The 21,380-nt window shown below is 45.1% G+C and overlaps 1 protein-coding gene across 3 annotated transcripts in view; it reads left to right on the top strand.

The window, feature by feature from the left end:
• Nucleotides 1–21,380, top strand: part of SH3PXD2A (SH3 and PX domains 2A) — a 389,755-nt gene that overhangs the window by 133,709 nt on the left and 234,666 nt on the right. For all 3 annotated transcript variants that reach the window (XM_030569629.1, XM_030569628.1, XM_030569627.1), the window contains exon 4: nt 17,547–17,623. In XM_030569629.1, coding sequence (XP_030425489.1) covers nt 17,547–17,623 — 77 coding nt within the window. The remainder of the gene's footprint in view (nt 1–17,546; nt 17,624–21,380) is intronic.

Below are 21,380 nucleotides of genomic sequence, written 5' to 3'. Positions count from 1 at the left end.
AGTGAGTGGGTTCATTTAGCTCCAGGCCAGGCATAAAATGGGCTGCAGCAATGACCTGTCCATATGTTAATGAGGAGCTTCTCGAAAATAATCTGCCTCAGTCACTGATACATGTGACACTTCCTGGGTAGAATACTCTTTCCTCAATGCAAAATATCCATTGATTTCTCACTCTTCCCCCACTCACCCGCCTGCTCCAGGCGCTCAGGATCCACCCAGCTTCCACCTTCCTGTGCTGCTCGGAGACTTCTCGAGGTGGGTCCCAAACTAGCAGCTCTCACAGCAGACGTATCAGTGGCACAGGCCAGTTGCACTGCAGTCCTGGGCTGCCTGGTGGTTGGTTGATGGTTCCCCTAGAGAAGTGGGTGGTAGAGGAATGGGTCCCCTTAGGGTGTACGTGTCTCCTGTAGTGCTGTTGGAGGAGCAGGTCTCCCGTGCCTGGTTGGTGCAGGAATAAAGCTTCAAGATCCTTCCCAGGGCCAGCTCTTTGGACTCAAAGCTGGGGCTGGACTAGCAGGCCCAGGCAGGAAGAGAAGCAGACGGCAGAGCCTACAGGGCATCTTCTCAGTGAAGCAACAGCAGCTCAGCACAGCCTCCCTTCTCCTCATGCACTGCTAGAGCAGCTGATGGGGGTGCTGTTGAGAGGAACCACAGGGTACATTGCCCCCAGGCATACCCATACAAGAAGGGGATTCCCATCACACCAGCTGCTGCAATCACAACAGTTGGAACTAGGCTATGTGGCAATAATGCAAGCATTTCTTTTTTCACCCATCTATGGTGGGGCATTGTATAGTGGTAGCTACACCAGAGCAAACCCCGACTGTCTGAACCCCACCCCAAACACATTAAAAAGAGCTTTTTGTCCTTGGTCTGTCATTCCCAGGGTATGCATCACTCAAAATCACTGCTTTGCCCAGGTATCTAATGAGACCCAACATCCAGCTGAAGTCATCTTGTCTGGGATTCTCTGTTCATACAACAGGTTGCTGAAGGCCACCACCTTGATCTGGCAATGAATTGGTGAGAACATGTTCTACCCACATACTTGGTAAAGCCCCTGGGGGGCGCTGGGAAAGCTGACCCCTTTCAGACTCCAGATATTTTCTGTCAGTAGAATTAGGAGCTTTACTCCTCTGCCACCCTTGCTGTAATTACTCTAGGGTGATAGGCACGGAAGTTTCTGCTAATTAAGAGACTGAGGAGCCTGAATTGCACTTTCAAATCAAATCAGGACTGTGAAGTTACACAACATGCCGTGATGGTTAAGTGAAGTCTGAGCCCTGTCCGAGTATTTGTGAAGATGGGGGACTACAGCCTCCATCCACTGCTTGATCCAGCACAGACCCAGGAATGTTTTTGGCACTGGGATGTAGTGGGGAGCTGTTCTTTTGTTGTGTGTGTTTCAGAATTAGGTGACTGTTTTCCTGTAGCAAGGAAATGCAGGAGGAGACTGGCTGAACAAAGAACTGGTAGGTGGACACAGAGGCAGCATGGAACTTGTAGATGAATGGGGAGACATTTCACTGTAATTAGCAAAGTTCATACTATGGGTCAAGTTTCTCTTTTTGGTGTTTCTCTACGTCTATTAGTCTCTCTTGCCTTTTATATTGTGAGGTCTTCAGAGCAGGGACTCTGTGTGTACAGTTCCTAGCACAAAGGGGCATCCACCCTGGTGGGGCTCTTCAGGTGCTACCAGAATAGAATACAAATATAAATAATAATAACCAGACGTAGGGCTACATTTTGTCTGTTTCTCATCGAACCCCACTGAATTCAGTGACGTTGGAGGGGTGTAACTGAAGGCAGAGTTAGATTCACTGTGTTTTGCTGACTATAGTAACAGAGTCATTCTGTCATTGTTTTCCCCCTTTAAATACTCAGGATCTGGACTCTGAAAAAAAGGTATGTACATTACATGCCCATTGCAAGAGAGTGAATTTGGGGACCTTGTGCTTCCACTCAAATTGCTGGCATAGCTCTCACTGATTTCATGGATGCAGGATTAGGTGCTGTACATGGGCATCACCGACCACTGCAGTACATCCCTTTCTGGGATGTAACATAGAAGATTTTGTGCAGCACACAGGAATGCAACACTACAGTTCATGACCAGGAGTAGAGAACAATATCGTATCAAATTCACCATATCAAATCCAATTCAAATTGCAAGGGGATTTCTTTTTTCCCCGGATAGGCAAAATATGATTAATTTCCCAAATGGAAAATTGTTCAAGACATGCATGCTCATAAATTATGGGACAAGAGAGCCCATTACTGAAAGCTACATTTGAGCCCAACAACACTTCCCAAAATAACAATGAGAGGATAATTTTATTAACAGCTTTTCTTGTTGTTTGGTGTACGATTGACATCGAGCGTAAGCTTCTGTGCTTCCAGGTTGGGACCGCTATCTGATGAGGGCTGCCTTGATGTTTTTGGACATAAAAAATAATCCCATCAATCACAGGCCTGATAACAAACTAGGCTGAGTGACGCTATGATAATCAGAGGTGACGCATGGGGGGGGGCATGTAGGGTCACATCCCCCCACTTCTGCCAGGGTGGGAGTCAGACTGAGTGCGGCTGAAGGGGACATGCCTGGGAAGGCACTGGCACCTAGTAGTCCCACTGAGCCTCGGGAGGAGGCACCCAGAGCAGGGAATAGAGACAGGACTGGCAGCATAGCTCTGCCAGAAGGGGCGCCGGAAAGACCTCTGAGTTCCAGCCCTTCATCACCCGCAGTGGCACTTACCAATGATCGGCAGTAGGGGAGGTGATTGGAGAAGTAAGTGGGGAGGGAGCTGTGAGCGGAGTGGGGGCAAGTTGATGCCGGCTTGGAGTAGATGGGAGAGGTGTAGGGGGAGTGGGAAAAGGTCCAGAGGCAAAGCGTGGGGCTGTCATGTCCTGCCCCACTTTAAATTGTGCCCCACCCCCCACTAAGAGTTGAGGTCATCTCTGACAATAATATAATACATAATAATAACTCGTGTCTCTTTTTAGTATAATATTGTCAATATTGACATGAGCATTTTCTTGAATTATAACAATGGAATGCATGGACGAGGGCGAGAGTCTGTCTCCAAGCGTAATTGTTCTGTGTGGCCCTGGAGGTGATGGCAAATGTCCAGTAGTGGGGTTCTACCTGGAGACTACAAGTCTATGGCCTTGACCACCCCTGAGAGTTATGTGAGGTCCCTGGTGTTAGGACTTTGTAAACTACGGCCAACCCTGCATGGCACAGCACACCAGAACACAAAGACAAACAGCATTTGGGGAGCTGCTTTTCCTGTGTGGTGATGCTGGGAGAGAAGGCTTGGCTTGTTTGGATGTGTATTTTGTTAGCAGCCTGTCCAATTTGGCTGCTCTGTGCCCTGCATCGGTGCTTCAAATGTAATTAATCAAGATACTCAAGGGGAATTATTAACTTACATTCCTAATTCTGATATTTGGTCCTCTTAATTTCAGTGAGATTTTTCTTTTAATTTTAGGAACAAAGATTTTTTTTTTAATCACACTGGCAGCAGCAACCCTTATAAAAACTCCAAACGTTAACAAAAATGCATCTGTTTCCAGTCCTTTTCTTTTTTTCCCTCCTCAGGCAGTGAAAAGGACGTATTAAACATGAAAGGAAGACGAAAGAGTCTATAGGTTGAGAGTCCCCCTGTCACCTTTGCTCAAGGCCCTTTTCCTTTTGACGGGGGAGTAATTGGTCAGAATGCTAATCCCTGAATGAGCCTTTTTATTCTTTGATTTCCAGTGGGAAAGGCAGTTGAAATGTGACGGTGCAATTTGGGGTGGACTTATTTGGTCTAACATTGGCACTTTGTTAATCATGTATAGCTCCTACTCTGTCAGCAAAGTGGTTCTATCAGAGACGGCAAACTTTAACAATCTGGAAAACACCCAGGATGCTCAGAGCAGGAGAGGACAGCAGTGGCTCCTGCTAACAGCAGCACTTCAGAAGATTAAAAGGGACTCACATCTGAAGGGCACTCCCTCTTAGGGCTTGTCAATATGAACACTTAGTTCCTGGCAGGCTGGTGTGTAAATCCACCCCACATAAGTGTGCTGTGCCCCGAGACCTAACGTGCTTTGCGTTAACCTAGCTGTGGAAGTGTCTTCACTTCAGTCTGCTCCTGACGATGTAAGCGCCTGTCTACACCCATTTACTAACACCACCTCCCCAAGCGGGGTGGAGTCATGGTCGATGTCATTAGGTTGCTTACATCAATTGTTACAGGACTTCAGGGAGCTGTCCCACCTGCCCCATGCTGACAATATGATCGATACAAGCGCTGCTGGTGAGGATGCTCACCGCCGACACTAGGAGCCAACTGTGCGCACACACAAGTGATTTAGTAACTGTGATGGCTGTAAGCTGACGTAAATTAGGTCAACATAGTTGGGTAGCATAGACATGACCAAATATTTCTGTGCACTGTGCTGCCACACACTAAAGTCCCATAGTGCACTTTGTTCTACCGCCTTCTGAAACAGAAGTAGGTTAAAGAGCATTGGGGAACTTCTAGTGTCTGACAGCTGGGTCCACAAGGACAGTTAGTGTGGGGCAGGGTAGATTTACACCTCAGCTTGCTGCAAATTGTTTGTATGGACCAGTGCTTATATAGATGGCACGTAACACTGGGATAGTTCTTCCTAGTACAGGTCTCAAAGTGCTTTTCAAAGGCCCGTAAGCATTGTTATCCCCATTTTACAGGTAAGAAAGCTGAGACGCCGAGCGTTAGATGCAGCCATTTCAAAATTGTCCAATAATTTGGGTTCCATCAGTTTTTGGGTACCTATCTTGAGTTACTTGTGGCCTGACTTTCAGAGGCAGTGAGCAACCACAGATCCCATTGACTCCAGCCAGAGTTGTGGGTGCCCAAACCCTCTTGTTATCAGAGGCTGGGCACCCAGAAATAGAGGCACTCAGAAGTACTGGTCAGCTTGTTGAAGGTTAGTGAGTAGGTTCCCCCCTATCCCCATCTCTGCTAGAACCTACTGCCTTTCTGAGCAAATCCAGGGACTTTTTTAGATCGACTGCATTTGTTCCTTCTTGCACGTGAAAGGGTTTAATATTTCAGTCCAGAGAAAGTGTAGGTCTGAAGGGATTTTCTTTAGCCAAGAGTCTGCATTATTAATTCTTGGTTAATTGGACAGCGCAATAGTTGTCAATACACTTCACATACATTAAGTGATTCCCTGCTCCAAGAAGCTTACAACTAAGGGCCTGATCCTGTGAGATACAGAAGTCAATGGGAGTTGAGGGTGCTCAGCACCTCAAAGTATTTCACCCTAGAAATACTGTCCTGCAAAGCTCTCTCTTTAATGTTAGGCACCTAACTGAATCCAAAGGCACCTAGAGGCAAAGCCTGATTTTCAGAGGTGCTGAGCATCAGCAGTGCCCCTGGACAGTCATGTAACTGGTGGTGGGAAGGTTTTGGTAGCATTAGTTAGCGATGTCTGTGTTACTGTAGATAAGTGGACTCACCCCAGCGGCACCTCCTGCTGGTGACTCCTGGGAATTAGCTCCTTCCAGCTCTGGAGCACCCTCTGCAGGCCAATGATCCACTTGTCCTCTGGCCCCCATGTCGCTCCCTAGACCCCAGTGCCCTTTTACATGGGGTGCTGCCCCCTGGCAGTAACCCCTTTCTCTCAGGGTCTCCCCTCCCTGGGGAACCCCCACCCTCTATCCCCACCTTACCTCAGTATATGGCTAATGCCAGTCATTGTCTAGCCCCCGTGCCCTGGGGCAGACTGCAGTATTGGCCTACTCATCACTGGCAGGGTTGGGTTTGGACCTGCTGCCCTGGCCTACCCTCTGCAACCCCCAGTACCTATTAGCCCAATGCTAGGCCACAGCCTGGGGCTTTCCAGGCTAGAGCTCCCCAGCGCCTCTGCATTTCCCCAGCCCTGCTTCACTCAGGTACCTTATGTCCAGCTCCCTGGAATCAGGCCCATCTCACTCTACAGCTAGAGAGAGACTGTCTTGTCTGCCCCTGGCTTCTCTGTGTTATAGGGCCACTTTCCCCAGTCAGCCCAGTCTAAAAGCTGCTTTCTCTAGCCACAGCCCCCTCCCAGGGCTGTTTTTAACTCTTCCGGGCAGGAGCAGGGGACCACCCTGCTTCAGTTACTTCATGTATGAAGAAGCTATGAGTGAGTTATGCTGATCATCCCAAACATGTACCTATGAAATCTTTATACTGCTCCCACCCCCTCGTGGATTCTGTATAGGCCACCCATTTTACAGAAGGGTTATTTTTGGAGTGATTAGGAGGGTTTTATTGGTACTGGCTGTGGTATCCCATTAAGTACCATGATCAGATACCACAATGGAAGGTACAGTATGAAAACCTGGATAGTCAATTTAGGGCTCAGATAGTTCCTTGATGTCTTGGCAGAACTGTTAATAGAACTGTTGACTAATAAAAGCATAAAATGCATTTAGATTAATTGTGGGGAAGGGGACAGTGGTGATTTTTCACAGGCTTGCCCCACAATGATGGGCTCTGCCTGAACCCCCACTGCGGTGACAAGCACCCTCAATTCCACACCAGTCCAGCTATCATATCCTCCCACATGCACCCAGTAAAAATCAGCATGCAACATCCACCCATGCTGAGTTCCCACACACACTCCCACCTTCCCTCAGCCACAGACAATATTCTTAGCCATTATTCCTGTATTATTATTTGTATCCTGCAAGCACCCACAGTGGGCAGGACATTGTCCAGGCACATGGGAAGTTGCTGCCCGAACTCCAAGCATTAGGTGCTTGACCCTGCACCATTGAGGTCAATGACAGCTTTGCTATTGAGGCCACCCCTAAGAGAGTTGCCTTTTTTATGTATGAAATCCCATGTATAAGAGGCATGTTATTAGTCCAAAAATCTGGCCACTGTAAATTGGGAATGGTGCAGTTTGTGATTTTAAACCGATCACAAGCTGATCTCTGGCATCAGAGGCAGTAACATAGACACAAAGTGCGTTGTTCCAGAAATGGTCCCCAGATTTTGTCTTAGCTGGCAATAGTAGGTGAACTGATTAATAGTTTGCTCACATATCTTTCTAGCTGCACTGAAACTCAGTCTTGGCCATGATCAGAAGCTTAACGTGGAAGATGCTCTGGGGACAGCACTTTTCTTTAAGAGAAAAAATAGAGACCTCTGTTTCATAAAGCGCATGGCATTTACATTTCTGGACACTGCTTTGTATGGATATTTGCACAGCTCAAATGTTTTGCTGAACTCCTTGCTTTTTATTGATTTCCAGGGCTTGACGAGCACAGTCGTCCAGTTATGCTTGCTACCGAGTTGTTTGTTTGTTTAAATTCGTGCTGTAATTGCGCCTCTCAAATGCCATAACTGCTCTGAGGAGGTACACTGCTGCCAATATTGCTGCTGAATTGGATTTATCTTAGCACGTGTGCCTCACAGATGACCTAATTTTGCTCTTCCCTAGAGGATGATCCAGCCTAATTTATGGCAAAAATCGGAGAGCTTGCTTTTGATTAGAGTAAAACTATTACTAAAAGAAGGGTTGTTTCTTCATGAACTGAATGCCAATATAGACCTGCACAGTGTTTCTTTCTCCTTCAGACAGGCCCTGTGGTCTCAAGGTAGAGTGAAGGACTGGTGTTGAGAATCCCAGGTTCTATTCCAAGCCCTGCTATTTACTCATTTTGTAACCTTACAAAGTTACTTCACGTCCCTGCCCCTCAGTTCCCACCTGTAATTCATCTTGTTGTGAGACTGAACTGTGTTAGTAAAGTACTTTAAGATCTGTGCCTTGGGAGTGGAAATATTATTATTCACGCCTCCTGTGCTCAACCAACTCTAGGGTGGAGTCTCTTTAACTGCATTATTGCCAATCTTGCCAAAGGATGTGGCCAGAATTTTACTATGCATGTACCATTGCCAAACTACACTGGAAAAGATGTTGTTAACCAAACCAGTCTCCACTCAGTGACCTTGCCACAGGGGCCATCAACCTCAGGGGACATTGCTCAAAGACTCTTTGACAGCCTTCTTGGCACTGGCCCATTGACTATGAGGTAGTGTCTCTGACTCTGACTTTACTGTTGATGGTAAATCTGAAGGGGATGAGACACATCGGCAGTGGGAAGAACACCCTATCCAATGGTAATATTTGTATAGGTCTGGTACCATCGGGCTACTGGGGCTGCACTTCAACAGATGCAGCTTGGACTCATCGCGGACCTGATGGACCATACCATCAAGTCAATGGAAAGGTCCGATTGACTTAAATGAGCTTTGGATCAAGCCCCAGCTGAGCGTGATGGTACTTGGTTCGTAGTTAGATGTAGCATAATGACAAAGAGCTCAGTGTGCCTAACGGAAGCTTTGAAGACAATTGATGAGTGTTCTGGTCCTCATTAGAAAGTCGGCACTTACTATCAGGAACCACACTGTGGGCATTTCCTGTTCTTAGTAGAGGAAAAGCTGCGGTATCTCAGATGCCACTATTGTGGTACCTGTTGGCAAACACTGATTATGTCATGTAACCATGGCATGTGGATGAAAGCAGGACTTTCATATGACCTGACAAAGGAGAGAAGCTGGTTCTTTCAGCATGTGGTAGGGCACATTCAAAGACATTTTCCTCTGTGGTGTTAATGATTAGATCTTGCTAGCATGACTGGGTTTTAAACCCCAGTGATTTCCACATGTTAGTCTACCATGCCTTGACATATGGAAGTGGATTGTTTTAGAGAATGTCAGAGGAGGCGCCAGCTGCAATGCAACATGCACCTTTCTAGCCTCATCTTAGGAGAAAAGCACACGCAGGAAAGGGATTTCATTAAGGCCTGAAATTGCCCAATTTGTCTCCCCTTTCCCCTCATGTTGCAAATGTCCTTATGCCTAGCAGTCTTGTCTTGAAAGTAGTTTTCCTTTGTCTTTAAGGTAGTTTATTTGCTATTGGGCAGATGTCCTTGGAGCCTCTTAAGAAAAGCTTGCGTGTGTGCATGTGTGTTTGTGTGTGAGGGAGAATGAGGAAGAGATGATGTTCCTGATGTTGAGCAGAGCATAGAATTGCCCAGGCCCCCACACAAAAGAACTCGACAGAGGAAAACTCTAGTCCTGTTACCATCAGCCCTAAGAAAGTGAACATTTCTGCATCCTTTGGGCTCCCTTGTGTGATGAGCTGCTTCAGCTCTCTTGAAGGAATATGGGGACTTGTGACCATATGAATGTTGAGGTCCTCTGGCGTGGAGCGGATGCTTTCCTCCACTGCAGCATATCCTGGCAGTGAAGCTGTGGAACCATCCCGGGGAGGATCACCCTAGCAAAAGAATGGTTCTCTGGTGACGTGGAGTTAATATAGGGGCCAGCATGCAGGGAGCAGCCCTGCAGCAGTGGAGTGCCAAGGGGAGCTCTATACCACACACAGGTCTGACTTGTGCTCTGGGTTATTTGTCTTCACCACTGTTCCTGATATGGAGAGGCTGTTGCTTTGGCGGGATGGCAAAGAGCTGTAGCTGGAGTCATGACTAGAGGAGTTTCCAGAAATGTGTCGTTCTTTGGATGATGCCAGTTAGAGAAATTCTAAAATGAGTAATGAGTGGCTAACCATTACAAAGCACCATACAAACAATAACTAATCATTGTAGAGCTGAGCCTGACATCCAGAGAGGCTAAATATCATAGAATCTCAGGGTTGGAAGGGACCTCAGGAGGTCATCTAGTCCAACCTGCTGCTCAAAGCAGGACCAATCCCCAACTATTTTTTTTTTTGCCCCAGATCCCTAAATGGCCCCCTCAAGGATTGAATTCACAACCCTGGGTTTAGCACACCAATGCTCAAACCACTGAGCTATCCTTCCCCCTTGTAACTGGCCCTCTCTACCCAACAAAGTGGGGTCAGTGTAGAACTTGGAGCTCAGGAGGTCCTTGCCCTCAGTCCTGCACTCAGATCACTCAGCCATGCTTCCCGGCTTTTTCTGGCTCTCCATTTTAATTGCCCATTGGAGAATATATTCCCTTTTAGCAGAGGAAGGTTTCTCTACGGGGCATGTTTTTTTATAATCAACGTACACTCTGTGTTTCTCATGCTTTATTTAGTACTTCTCAATGATTTGCTTTGACGTTGCAGCTTGCGTGCTGTGGAAGCAGGATCTACGTGCACAGACAGACTGATTCTGACGTGCTCTATCTAGCTCTAGGATTATTATTGTTTGTGCTGTGTTGACGCTGGTTTTTTGGCTGCCCAAACTGTCTTCATAGCCCTCTATCACCCTCACTAGTAATTCCCACTGACTGTTGAAAGCACTTATCAGCTGCAGCAGTTTTGACAGCTGAGCTCAGCCAGCAACTCTGATTCCATGAGATGTTCCTACCGTCTTTTTTCCCACCTTCCACCAGCAGGACATATGTGAAACTTTCTCCCCTCCTTTCTTTGTCAGGAGAACAACACTGGTTGTTTGACTCCAGGAAGTCATCAGTGAAATCCACTGAGGCCAGGATGTCTCATGTAAAAGTGAGATGATGCTGTATGTGGACTGCAAGATTAGTGGATGCCTCCCTCTATGGATCTCACTGACAACAGCATGTGCTTCCATGAGAAGCGTGAAATCACTCTTCTGCCCCCAAAACGTTCCCTTCTTCGTGTCTTTTTCATCTCAAGGATGCCATTGTGGGTTGAAACACTCTGCGTACTTAATGGCCAGTTGGGAACAGATGCTTGAGTGTTTGCCTGCAGGGCTGTAGGGAGAATGTCATGGTTTGAAAAGGGTGGGGGGGTGTAAAGGAAGTTTGTGTCTCAAAACCAGTTGCACATCTGTGTTTCTTCAGTGCATAAACATAATGAAAACAGATATAGATGGAATAAGAGCCTTCATAAAAATAAAATAGGTTAGTCCCAGAGAAGGTTTCAGTTACCACGGGGGAAGCTGTGAAACTAAGAAAGAGATGCTGTGGCAATGTTAGGGCTACATTTTTGTCTCATTTCCACTGCTGCAATGTAGCTGAGAAGAGAAGTGGATAGACCATATTGAATGAATTCACTTTGAGAAGATGACCTTAGATTGAATGCATCTGTCATAAACACATAGCTAAGGGTTAATGCCTCTTTTGCCTGTAAAGGGTTAAGAAGCTCAGTAAACCTGGCTGACACCTGACCAGAGGACCAATAAGAGGACAAGATACTTTCAAATCTTGGTGGAGGGAAGTTTTTGTTTGTGCTCTTTGTTTTGGGTGTTGTTTGCTCTTGGGATTAAGAGGGACCATATGTCAATCCAGACTCTCCAAATCTTTCTAAATCAGTCTGTCATGTTTCAAAATTGTAAGTAACAGCCAGGCAAGGTGGATTAGTTTTATTTTTGTTTTCTCAACTTGTAAATGTCCCTTTTTTGCTGAGAGGATTTTACCTCTGCTTGCTGTAACTTTGAACCTAAGGCTAGAGGGGGTTCCTCTGGGCTATATGAATCTGATTACCCTGTAAAGTATTTTCCATCCTGATTTTACAGAGATGATTTTTTTACTTTTTTTTCTTTAATTAAAAGCTTTCTTTTTAAGAACCTGATTGATTTTTCCTTGTTTTAAGATCCAAGGGGATTGGATCTGGACTCACCAGGGATTGGTGGGGGGAAAGGAGAAGGGATGGTTAATTTCTCCTTGTTTTAAGATCCAAGGGGTTTGGATCTGTGTTCACCAGGGAATTGGTGAAGCCTCTAAACGCTGCCCAGGGAGGGGAAGGTTTTGGGGGGGACAAGAAGTGATCCAGACACTGAAATTTCTGGATGGTGGCAGAGTTACCAGATATAAGCTAGTAATTAAGCTTAGAAGGGTCCATGCCGGTCCCCACATTTGTGCCCTAAATTTCAGAGTGGGGAAGGAACCTTGACAGCATCATACTGCAACATTTTATCTCCCAACTCCTCAGAGAGGTAAAAGAAAGAAAGGACCAGCATGTGTGTGTGGGTGGGTGTGCATGTGTGTGTGAGAGAGAAACAAAGAACAAAAGCAAGGTGTATTGCATGCTTTTAGGAGGCAGCAACAGACTTGACCTCTGAAGCTGCAGATTCTGAAGTTGGCTGCAGCCCAAGTTATTTTAAGCACAAATCAGATAAATACATTATTTTTAACGTACTCCTAAATATCACACCAGCTGCTTAGGATACATATTTATTGTTTGGTAAGTCTCATGTAAGATTCTCTGAAGTCTTGTGGCTCTGCTTAGGCTAAAAAATGACACGTACAGAGTAAGCACTAATTTCCTTTGTGTTCGATAGGCCTAACTACTCGCTCCTTCGTGAAGGTGACATCATGAAAAAGTTCCTTGCATGGAACAATTAGTGTCCTTAGATCTATCATCAAAAGTTGTGGCAAAAGTACCTTCAGTAATATAATAGGAACGTCAAACTCTATAAGCCCTATGCAGTATAAAACTATATAGCATGGGTTAGTGGCATCAGCTAGATTGCAAATTTATATTTATCTCCCAGGGGGAAAAGTGTTTGAAAAAACATTTCTCTTGAAGGTATGTGAAAATCTCCAGGCATTTTGCATCTTTTTTTTGTTGCACTTGTGGTGTGACAGCATGCTAGCTGAGTGGGGTTCATTGCAATACTAGGAGCTGCATACTGTACATTTCCTATTTAAACAGCAATGTCTGGGATCTGTTTTTCAGCACCCCTTGTAAGTTGTTTTGGGCTGAAATGCTTCCTTTCTCGCTCAGCCCTGTCTTTTTGGTTTTGATACACTGTGGAGTCCCTCTCCATGCTAGTCTCCACAGTGCTACTAAGTGATGGAGCTGGGCCAGAAGTGTTCAACTTTCCAACTGTGGGAACCAGTAAATGGAACAATAAATCTCCTAATGTGGACTGGTCCAATGTGATAAGCAAATGGGGTCGCATAGGCATCATGTTGGCTTTTCTTTAGTATTGCTGCCACTTACTTTAGTACTGTTACATTACCAGTCAGAGCAGAGCCATATGGACTCCTATGAATGCCTCTGGGCCCTAGCCTGTCTGTTTCTGGTCTGCCATCTGCCACTGATTTACATGGCATGTATGAAAGTCCATGATACCAAAAGTACAATGTTACCCAGGGCAAAAACTGTATTAAAAGAACATTATTAAGGTTGTACAAGTCCGGAAATGCCAGTTTTTCTTGTGTCTCCTTGAACATCCATGTGGTTCACCGAATAGGGCAGAGGTCCTGTGGAATAAAAACATGTAATTAAAGACTACACATGCCCAGGACGAGAATACGCAAAGTTACATGTGCAACCATAAACCTGGCATTTCTTAACTTTTGAGTGCTTGACTTTGCCACCTAAATAATCTTCCTTCAACATAGAGTGTGTTGAAGTAACTTCCTAGGATGTGTGGCTGTGCGGTATCTTTAGAATCAAGAACTCATTACATATCATACCCCCAAGGAGGTGACATCCATGTTGTTTCTTTAATGATGATAACAAATGTTTAGAAATTCTAACACAAACCTTAAATTTTGCTCTTCATACACTTTGAAATGCGTCAGACCATTCTGAGGACTCTGTTTCTTTACTGAAATGTCTGCACCAAGCAATCCAGGCATAACACTTAACTGCTGCAGCTGTATGGGGTCTGCAAATGACATATCCCCCATGGTTTCCCCGTTGTCCCAATGCTAGAAGTCAATTTTAATGCATCTTCCAGATCTTCCATGGCCCTGCCCACGTCTGGGACATCTGTGAATGAAATACTTGCCCGGTACAGCGCAGTCAGCTTCTAAGCTATCATCCAAGATGGAGACAGGCTTATTAACTGCCTAGCAGGGCTGTAGTAAGAGTCATAAGCTGTTTAGCATTCTGTACAATGGGGGTGTGATTCCTGTAGACAGATTTAGAAGAGCTGCAGTAAAAGTCTGTTCCTCGTTGAGAGGAAGTATATACTGTATGTACTCACATTTAAGCTGAGGCTTTATTTATGGTTGCTGAAAACTACCAAAAAATAAGTGACTTGCATATGACTAACCCCCGCTGTCCACCACCTCCTATCAAAAGTTGCCTCATACCCCTGCAGTTTGCTAGCAGCTTATCCATGGCCCTCAGTCCTGCCTGAGGACTCACCAGCCTCCTAGGGCTTTGCCAGGCCCTATTGCTCACCTTTCTGTTTGCTGCTTATTTGTCCATGTGATAACCGGATTTGCAGAATTATCACACGAGTGAAGCCTCTTCATTAGATGGGCCCTACCTGTCTTAGGGCAGAACATCCGGGAGCATAGATCCACTGTACCTGTTCTTGGGGTGCACTGAAGGGGGAAGGTTCCAGCTCTGCTGCATCATTCTCCCCTTCCCTGACCTCATGGGTCCCTAGAATCTTGGGAATGAGGATCTAGGTACAAGGGGCGAGGAACAGGGAAAACACCATTAACTCTCATTCGAAAGGAGAGCATCCTACCTGAAGAAGAGGGGCCAGCAAGGCACCTGCAGAAGGTGCATCTCCCTAGAGATGCCTCTGCATCCTCAGAGCTGGGCCTCCCTTTCCCCAAGGATTCCCAGGATCTTTGGGGTTAGAAGCCCACATTCTCAGTCATTTCACACCTCTGAATTCGGGGTCTGAGTGGTTGGTCAACCTTGTTGAGATCCCTGTCTCCTCTGCTCCCTTCCCTAACATGGCTACTGCACTGAAAGGCACAGCGTAGCCATCCGTGATGCTAGTACCATTCAGAATCCTCCGTAACCCAATATTCCTATCCTTATACTCTCTTGGTACTGGGTAACCAGGAAGTCAGGGCTTTAACCCACTTCTAATCTTTGCTAACTACTAATATTGGTGTTTTCTAATGGCACATTCTGCATAGAGAGAACCTGGGAGAAAAAATGAAAGCACCTTCTGGGGTTTGTTTCATATCAGCACTGCTATCATCTTGATGTTTTCCATCTCCGTTTAAGGAAAGAATTAAGACTCATCATATCTTGGGGGTCTTTTTTGTACTCTGTGTTTAATATAACCTTCCTTATTATATTTATCTTGTTTCTTATGCTCCACTCTTTCATTTATTACATTACTTTGAAGATGTTGGCACTTAGTGGGCGTCCCTGTAAACTCTTTTAGCAAAGCTGAATTACATTTACAAGAGATCTTTAATGTGTTTAAGTCTTTGGTTCCTTTATATTTTTATACAGTCACCAGTCTGGCTTTCAGTTTGTGGCTTGGACTGAAAACAGGAAAGCTGAAGCTTTGCTTACTCTTTGCAGCACATTTATAAAATTCACAAAGAAATGAAAAGTTTGCCCACACCAACACTAATACAACCCTGAGAAAGGAGCTATTTTATTCTCCATTATTAGTTTAAAAAAAAAAAAAGGGGGTATAATAATTTCACCCTCTGGCACCTTTCATCTGAGCTTCATGGAGGGTTTTATAATAACAAAGTCTCGCAAATACACGTTGTTGTTCCCATTTTACAGATGGGATAACTGAAACACAATAAGGTTGTGATTTGTTTGGTGTCACACAGCAAGTTAGTGATAGGGCAAAGGACACAACATAGGACCCCACATGCCAGCAGAGCAATTATTTTAATAAATTACTTAGCATTGACAAAGTTAGCTTTCAGGATGAGTGAAGATTCTCCAGTGTCCTTTGGGCCTTGTTGTAGCATGGCATTGCATCATAAAGTGTGCCACAGTTTCATCCTAGAATGGCAGAATCTCATGGGGTGGACACACACATTATTAAATAACAATTTTCCCCTCCAAGATATGTCAAGATTAATGAAAACCATGTGTTTTTAGTTCTTAGGAGGTGATGTATCCACCTTTCCTTGGCTGGAACAAAACTAACCGTGCTGTTAAGGTCTTTGAGACTGATAGTTTGGGAGGAAGCAGGGGAAAAATGGGAGCATCCTGATGGATTTTAGCTCCTCCTAACTGTTAAGGTACATGGTCCTGTTCAGCTTCTCAGGTGCTATAAGCCTGGCCAAAGGAAATTCTGGAATTTAGGTTTTGGATCAGATTCCCTTTCCTCCTCATTTTCCATATCCTATCATCTGTGAAACACTGTCCTTCATTTCTCCATTGTCCAGTGGGAATAAGTTTGCAGCAGAGGTTGGTGAAAAGACCAGTTTATGTCTTACATGGAAGCTTGATGGACTAAATATGTTCTACCACAAGGAGAACATATAATTTATTCTTGTCTCAATGTGTTTAAAAAAAATTCAACATGAGAAAAAAGGAAGAAAACCACCAAAAAAGGATGTGAAAATATATTCCTTTCAAGCCAAAAAATACCAACTCCATGACATCTTTTTCTGTGGGAAACTCAATAAATTCTGGTTTTATCAGTTTAACACAAGACCCAGCAATTTAAGCTTCACTTGCTTGCAGAAGTTTCGTCCACTACAAACATCGGGACTATGATTTTTTTTCACTTAAAAAGAAAAATAATACAGTGTCATGGCTGAGATTATAGAAGATACGGTTGAACGTACCACTTGCCTGTTGAGTTACCGTTTGATTGCTCTCTATAGATCTCTGCGCGAGTTACCTGCATTTACAGTCTGTGTAGAGGGGAGAGTAGCTGCTGTGGGCAGAGAATAGGTGGGTGAGAGTGGGGAGTGGGTGGAACCTTGGTTCTGCCCTGCAGAGGCAGATTAAGATTTATTGGGGCCCTGGGCACAAAGAACATCTGCCCCCCACACACCCTGGTGGTCCAGGGATGCTGGAACTGGGGAAGCCGCAGGGGCCATGGCCCTCCACTTTTTAAAGGGCGTAGTAGCCTCAGGCAGGCATGGATCAGTGACAGCGGGGGCTGCACTTCGGGACAGGAGAGCTGATAAGGTGATAATGCTGCCCCTCGGCCCCCAGCCAAGGGCAGGTGGAGGGTCCAGGGCTCCCCATAGCAGCCCAGGCTCCCTGGGCAGCTCTTACCATGTCCCGGCTCTGGCTTCTGGCTGGCCAAAGGATAGGGCTGCAATGGGCAGGGCTGCCCCCCCCACTTCTACACAGGCCTGTCTGCTGCCTTGCTCTCACCCACTGCGCTGGCCCTCACTGCTGAGCTGTTGCAGAGGGGGAACTAAGTCATGCCAGGTATACAGCTGGAGCAGCTTACTTCTTCCCTGGAGCAAAGGGGGAAGCAGAGACCAATTGTGACTCTCTGAGGAGTCTTAGAAAGGAATATTTGTAATATTTATGGCATTTTCACTTTAGCACTTTAATGAAGATGCTCCTACGCTGATGGAAGAGTTTCTCCCATTGGCGTAGTTAATCCACCTCTGCAAGAGGCGGTAGTTATGTTGACAGAAGACGTTCTCCCATTGACATAGCATTGTCTACACAGGACAGTAGGTCAATGTAACTGGATTTTTCGCACCCCTGAGTGACATAGTTAGACTGATGTAAGTTTGTAGCGTAGACTTGGCCTTAGCCAAGGTCAGCACAGCAAATTTGTGGCTGAGCCCAAAATGGAACCCAAATATTCTGACTCCTTGTCTTCTGCATGGGGCACTAGATCATTTTTCCACTCCATGCTATCATATTATACCATAGTGCCACCCGTGTTCCTAAACCCCTCTTTTTATGTATTCCCTTTGCAGGTAAAATCCTGTTCCGGAGGAGTCATATTCGAGATGTAGCTGTGAAGAGACTGAAGCCCATTGATGAATATTGCAGGGTAAGAACTTTATCTTGACAGAAGATTGAGTATCATAGGCTTACAGATGGAAAACTCTGCCAGGTGATCAATCAAAGATATCCATGGTTAGCAGACAGTGCAGCGCTGGAAATCTCCCGCTGTTGCCATTAGAGAGTTTGAACTGGCTAAATCAGACTTGCAGAGCCTGTCCCCAGGAAGGGTCCGCTTGAAAAAATCGGGATGTGAAAAAGGAGAGGAGAAAGGTGAGCTGAGAATTGCCCTTCCTAAAATGTCAGCAAGTAAGGGTTGGGGTGGGGGGAGTGGCAGTGTACTTGAGCACAGAGGAGTCCTTTGACCTACAGGCTTCTTGGACAGAACTACTGTAGAATAGTGCCAAAGATGGGAGAGTTTTGCTCCAGGGAGCTTCTTTTACCAGCATGGTGTCCAGTGTTGCAGAAGACCTTTAACTCCTGCATAGTTTACCTGTTAAGAATCTTAATATCAGATAAGGGATTCTGTGCCCAACTAGCGGTGTCAGTGCTCTTCATCTTAGCATCAAACTCTGCTCTGAGCTCTGGTTCTGCCGAACAAAATTCCTCTGCCTGTGTGGTCCTGGTAGAATTCCTGCATTAGGAATCCTCTTGTGTTTTACAGTTACAGACAGAGGTAACGCAGCCCAGGGTGCTCAGAAGAGTTGAAGATAGTGCTCTTGAGGACTCTTGTGCTAAAAGATGCAGCCATATGTGGCCAGGCTGAAACAGGCCCATGACAGGCACAGATACTCCTAGCCAATGGTATAAGCCGTGAACCTAGTTTCACCTGTTAGAGCATTTCAAAGAGATGTAGTTAGCAATTAAATCCACTGGAGTTGAACCCCAGAGTTGTCCTAGTGTATCTCATGGGTGATTCAGAGGGTGGAGCAGAGTAGTAAATATCGCATTTGATAAGTCAGACCTACCCACCTGTTCAATAATATTCCAGTTAGACCAGGTTTTGCTTTGCATGAAGCTAGAGATAAATGACTTACTACTTTTTTCGACAGTGTTTCCAATACTGAGTGAAGTCCTGGGAAATATATTGCAGGGAGGAACAGTGTATTGGCAAGTGGAGGGTGGGTGTGGTGAACTAATCTGCCTCTTCCATCCCTGAGTTTGCGATTTGTTGATAGTTAATCTTCTGATACTAAATTAAAAGGTATTCCAGAGCAAGACTGGTGTGCTGGTTTTAAGGTGGGATCAGCCATTTCAACTTAAGTGCATAATCTAAACCCCAGACGTCCTCTTTTATTTCCTGCAATTTTTTTTCCCTTTTAAGAAAACTAGAGGTGCACGCAGAGGAGAAAAATATATATTCTCAAAAATGTTTCCTGTCAGATATTTGCTTATCCAAATTGGGTGCAGATCTCTGAAGACCACAGAGCCTGAGGCATGTGGAAAGGGAGCAGACATTCTGCTTCATTGAAGTCCTTGTCATCTGAATCATCCGGTCCAAAAAACTGTGAAAAAAGTCTTATCTCATGAGATCAGGCTTTTTATGCAACAATTAATGCAGTGTCTGACTAATAGTGGCCTAATAGCCATCTTTAAAAATGTGTGCTTGTACTGTATTCCTGGCATTATTTGCTCGGAAAGGAGCTGCATGAGACACGTGCAGTAAGAAATAATGTCATGGGTTCACCAAACAGGCATGCCATGTAGAAGGCAGTAGTTTACGCTGGGGAGTGCAGACATGACCTCTGACCTTGGTGAACTGGAAGCTAGTAATCTGGGCCGCCATTGTCTGAGAAGCAGACAGACCAGTACCGGGTTAGGGTTACATCACCGCTCATGTCTGAGGAGTATATTACAGCGACTGTTGTTGCAATTATCGTTAGGATTGACGTGCTATCACTACCACTAGCCATCCTTCTCATTATGTATTTTCTCTCATGGAAAAGTCCATTAGACCCTCACTAGATTTTAGCTGAGCACACTGAACCTCCTTCATTTCCAACAGCCTTCTCATTAATGCTAGAACAGATTTGAATCACTAATGGACAAATTTCAAGCTATGACTCAGTTTGGGGAAGCTTGGATGCTTCTCCAAAGAGAGGCTATTTGTTTAATGTATTGATTGATTAATGGTGCTCTTTGCCTCAGTCTTTTACATTAATCTAAAAATGACCAAAATTCATTAAAATCTGCAGAGCCTGCTGCAAAAATGGTCTGCAGGTCACTGAAAAGCTTGATCAAAAATGTTCATCTTATACCCTGCCCTGAAGATCACCAGACCCAGTCGTAGGCTAAGCCAGATCAACTCTGCCACTTGTATTAGATCCTTCTGCCCCTGTCACTGGTAGCAAGAGTGACACAGTGGTTAGTCAGTCTGTTGGCTGGCAGGACAGCAACACTGTGGTTCATGAATCTCACAGCAGGACATAGGGATACAGGCGTAAGGAAGTAACTGGGTGCCAGACCACATAGGGCTTTACAGATTTTAACCAGCACCTTTGCCGAACTTTTTGAGTCTGCAAAGCTCACAAGAACAGCTTTCTTTTAAAATTTCCTCCTACTTCCTGTCTCCATTCATACAAGGAATCGCTGTCTTATGTTTCACAGCTTCCACTTCCAGACCATGGAAGTCCAGAGGTGTTTGAAAATAATAATGAAAAGCAAACATTTTTAGCCTCAAAAGTTCATTAGAGTTTTTGGACAAAGGTTTGAGGAGGGAAGGAGAGATTCTTGTTAGGTCCGAGCTAGGGTAAAATACGGCCCCCTTCGAAATCAATAAGAATGTTGTCACTGACTTCAATGGGGGCAGTATTTCATGTCTGCTTCTTATTAAGACCTAGACATCAGGAGTATTTTTTGGGGTCTTTGCTATAGATCAGTGTAAGGGGTTTCTGAATCCATTGTATATGATCTGTGTAATCCTAGATGTTCGCCTAATCATAACCTTGGAATTCCCCCAGTATGAAATTGACCAGGAATGTTAGGCAGCTGGGAATCAGGAGCATAATAACCAGGAAAAGTACAGTTGATACAGGAAAGGCGAAAGAGGTTGTGGATAAAACAGTATTAACTAAAATTAACTGTTTCCTTCCGAGCAGCAATTATTGCTACATATATTTTCCACAGACTTCAGTGAAATTAGGATCTAGCCCCAAAACTTCAGAAGTGTTAACTCCTTAATATCTTCCTTCCTTTCTCACTGCTTGTATTGATTTTAACAGTTATCCCAAACTACACCGCAATAATGTAAAACATGGAGAAGTGTTCATCCATTATGCACCACTTCAGTCCCACCTTAGCCTCCAAAATAGCTTAAATGGAATTCAACTGAGGCACAGACAGGGATGAAGTTCACTTTTTGTGAACTCAAAATTAGGATGCAACTGAATATTGAGCCTTGAAAGGGGGTGATGTAGGGTTGCGCTTGCGTGAAGCTGTCGTGGAGGACTTATGACCCAGGGTATTGAAATCAGTAAGTAAGACTTAAGGCCTGCCTCTATGACCACTGCTTGCAGCTGCAGCATCATGAAATCAGTAACACCTCTAGCGTGAGTAAGGATGTCAGGCAGGCTCAAACAGAGTTCAGGCTGATTGTTGCCAGATGAGCTTTACTCCTCCATATCACCTGTCCTGGAAAGCAGAAGTTCAGAAAGGCCCTGGCAAATGTGTGATAAGAATGCTACAGCTGCTGCTTCTTCTTCTTCTTTTTTTTTTTTTAATCATTTGAGTTTGCAAGCTGCCTCTCTCTGGGCGGGAGGGTTTGCACGTTTGAGATGTGGGGTCTGATTTTTTTCGACAGACACAGA

Source organism: Gopherus evgoodei, chromosome 7 (genome assembly GCF_007399415.2).
Source record: "Gopherus evgoodei ecotype Sinaloan lineage chromosome 7, rGopEvg1_v1.p, whole genome shotgun sequence".
Classification (NCBI taxonomy): Eukaryota; Metazoa; Chordata; order Testudines; family Testudinidae; genus Gopherus; species Gopherus evgoodei.
Note: the sequence above shows the minus strand (reverse complement) of the source record. Positions and strands in the feature narration are given on the sequence as shown.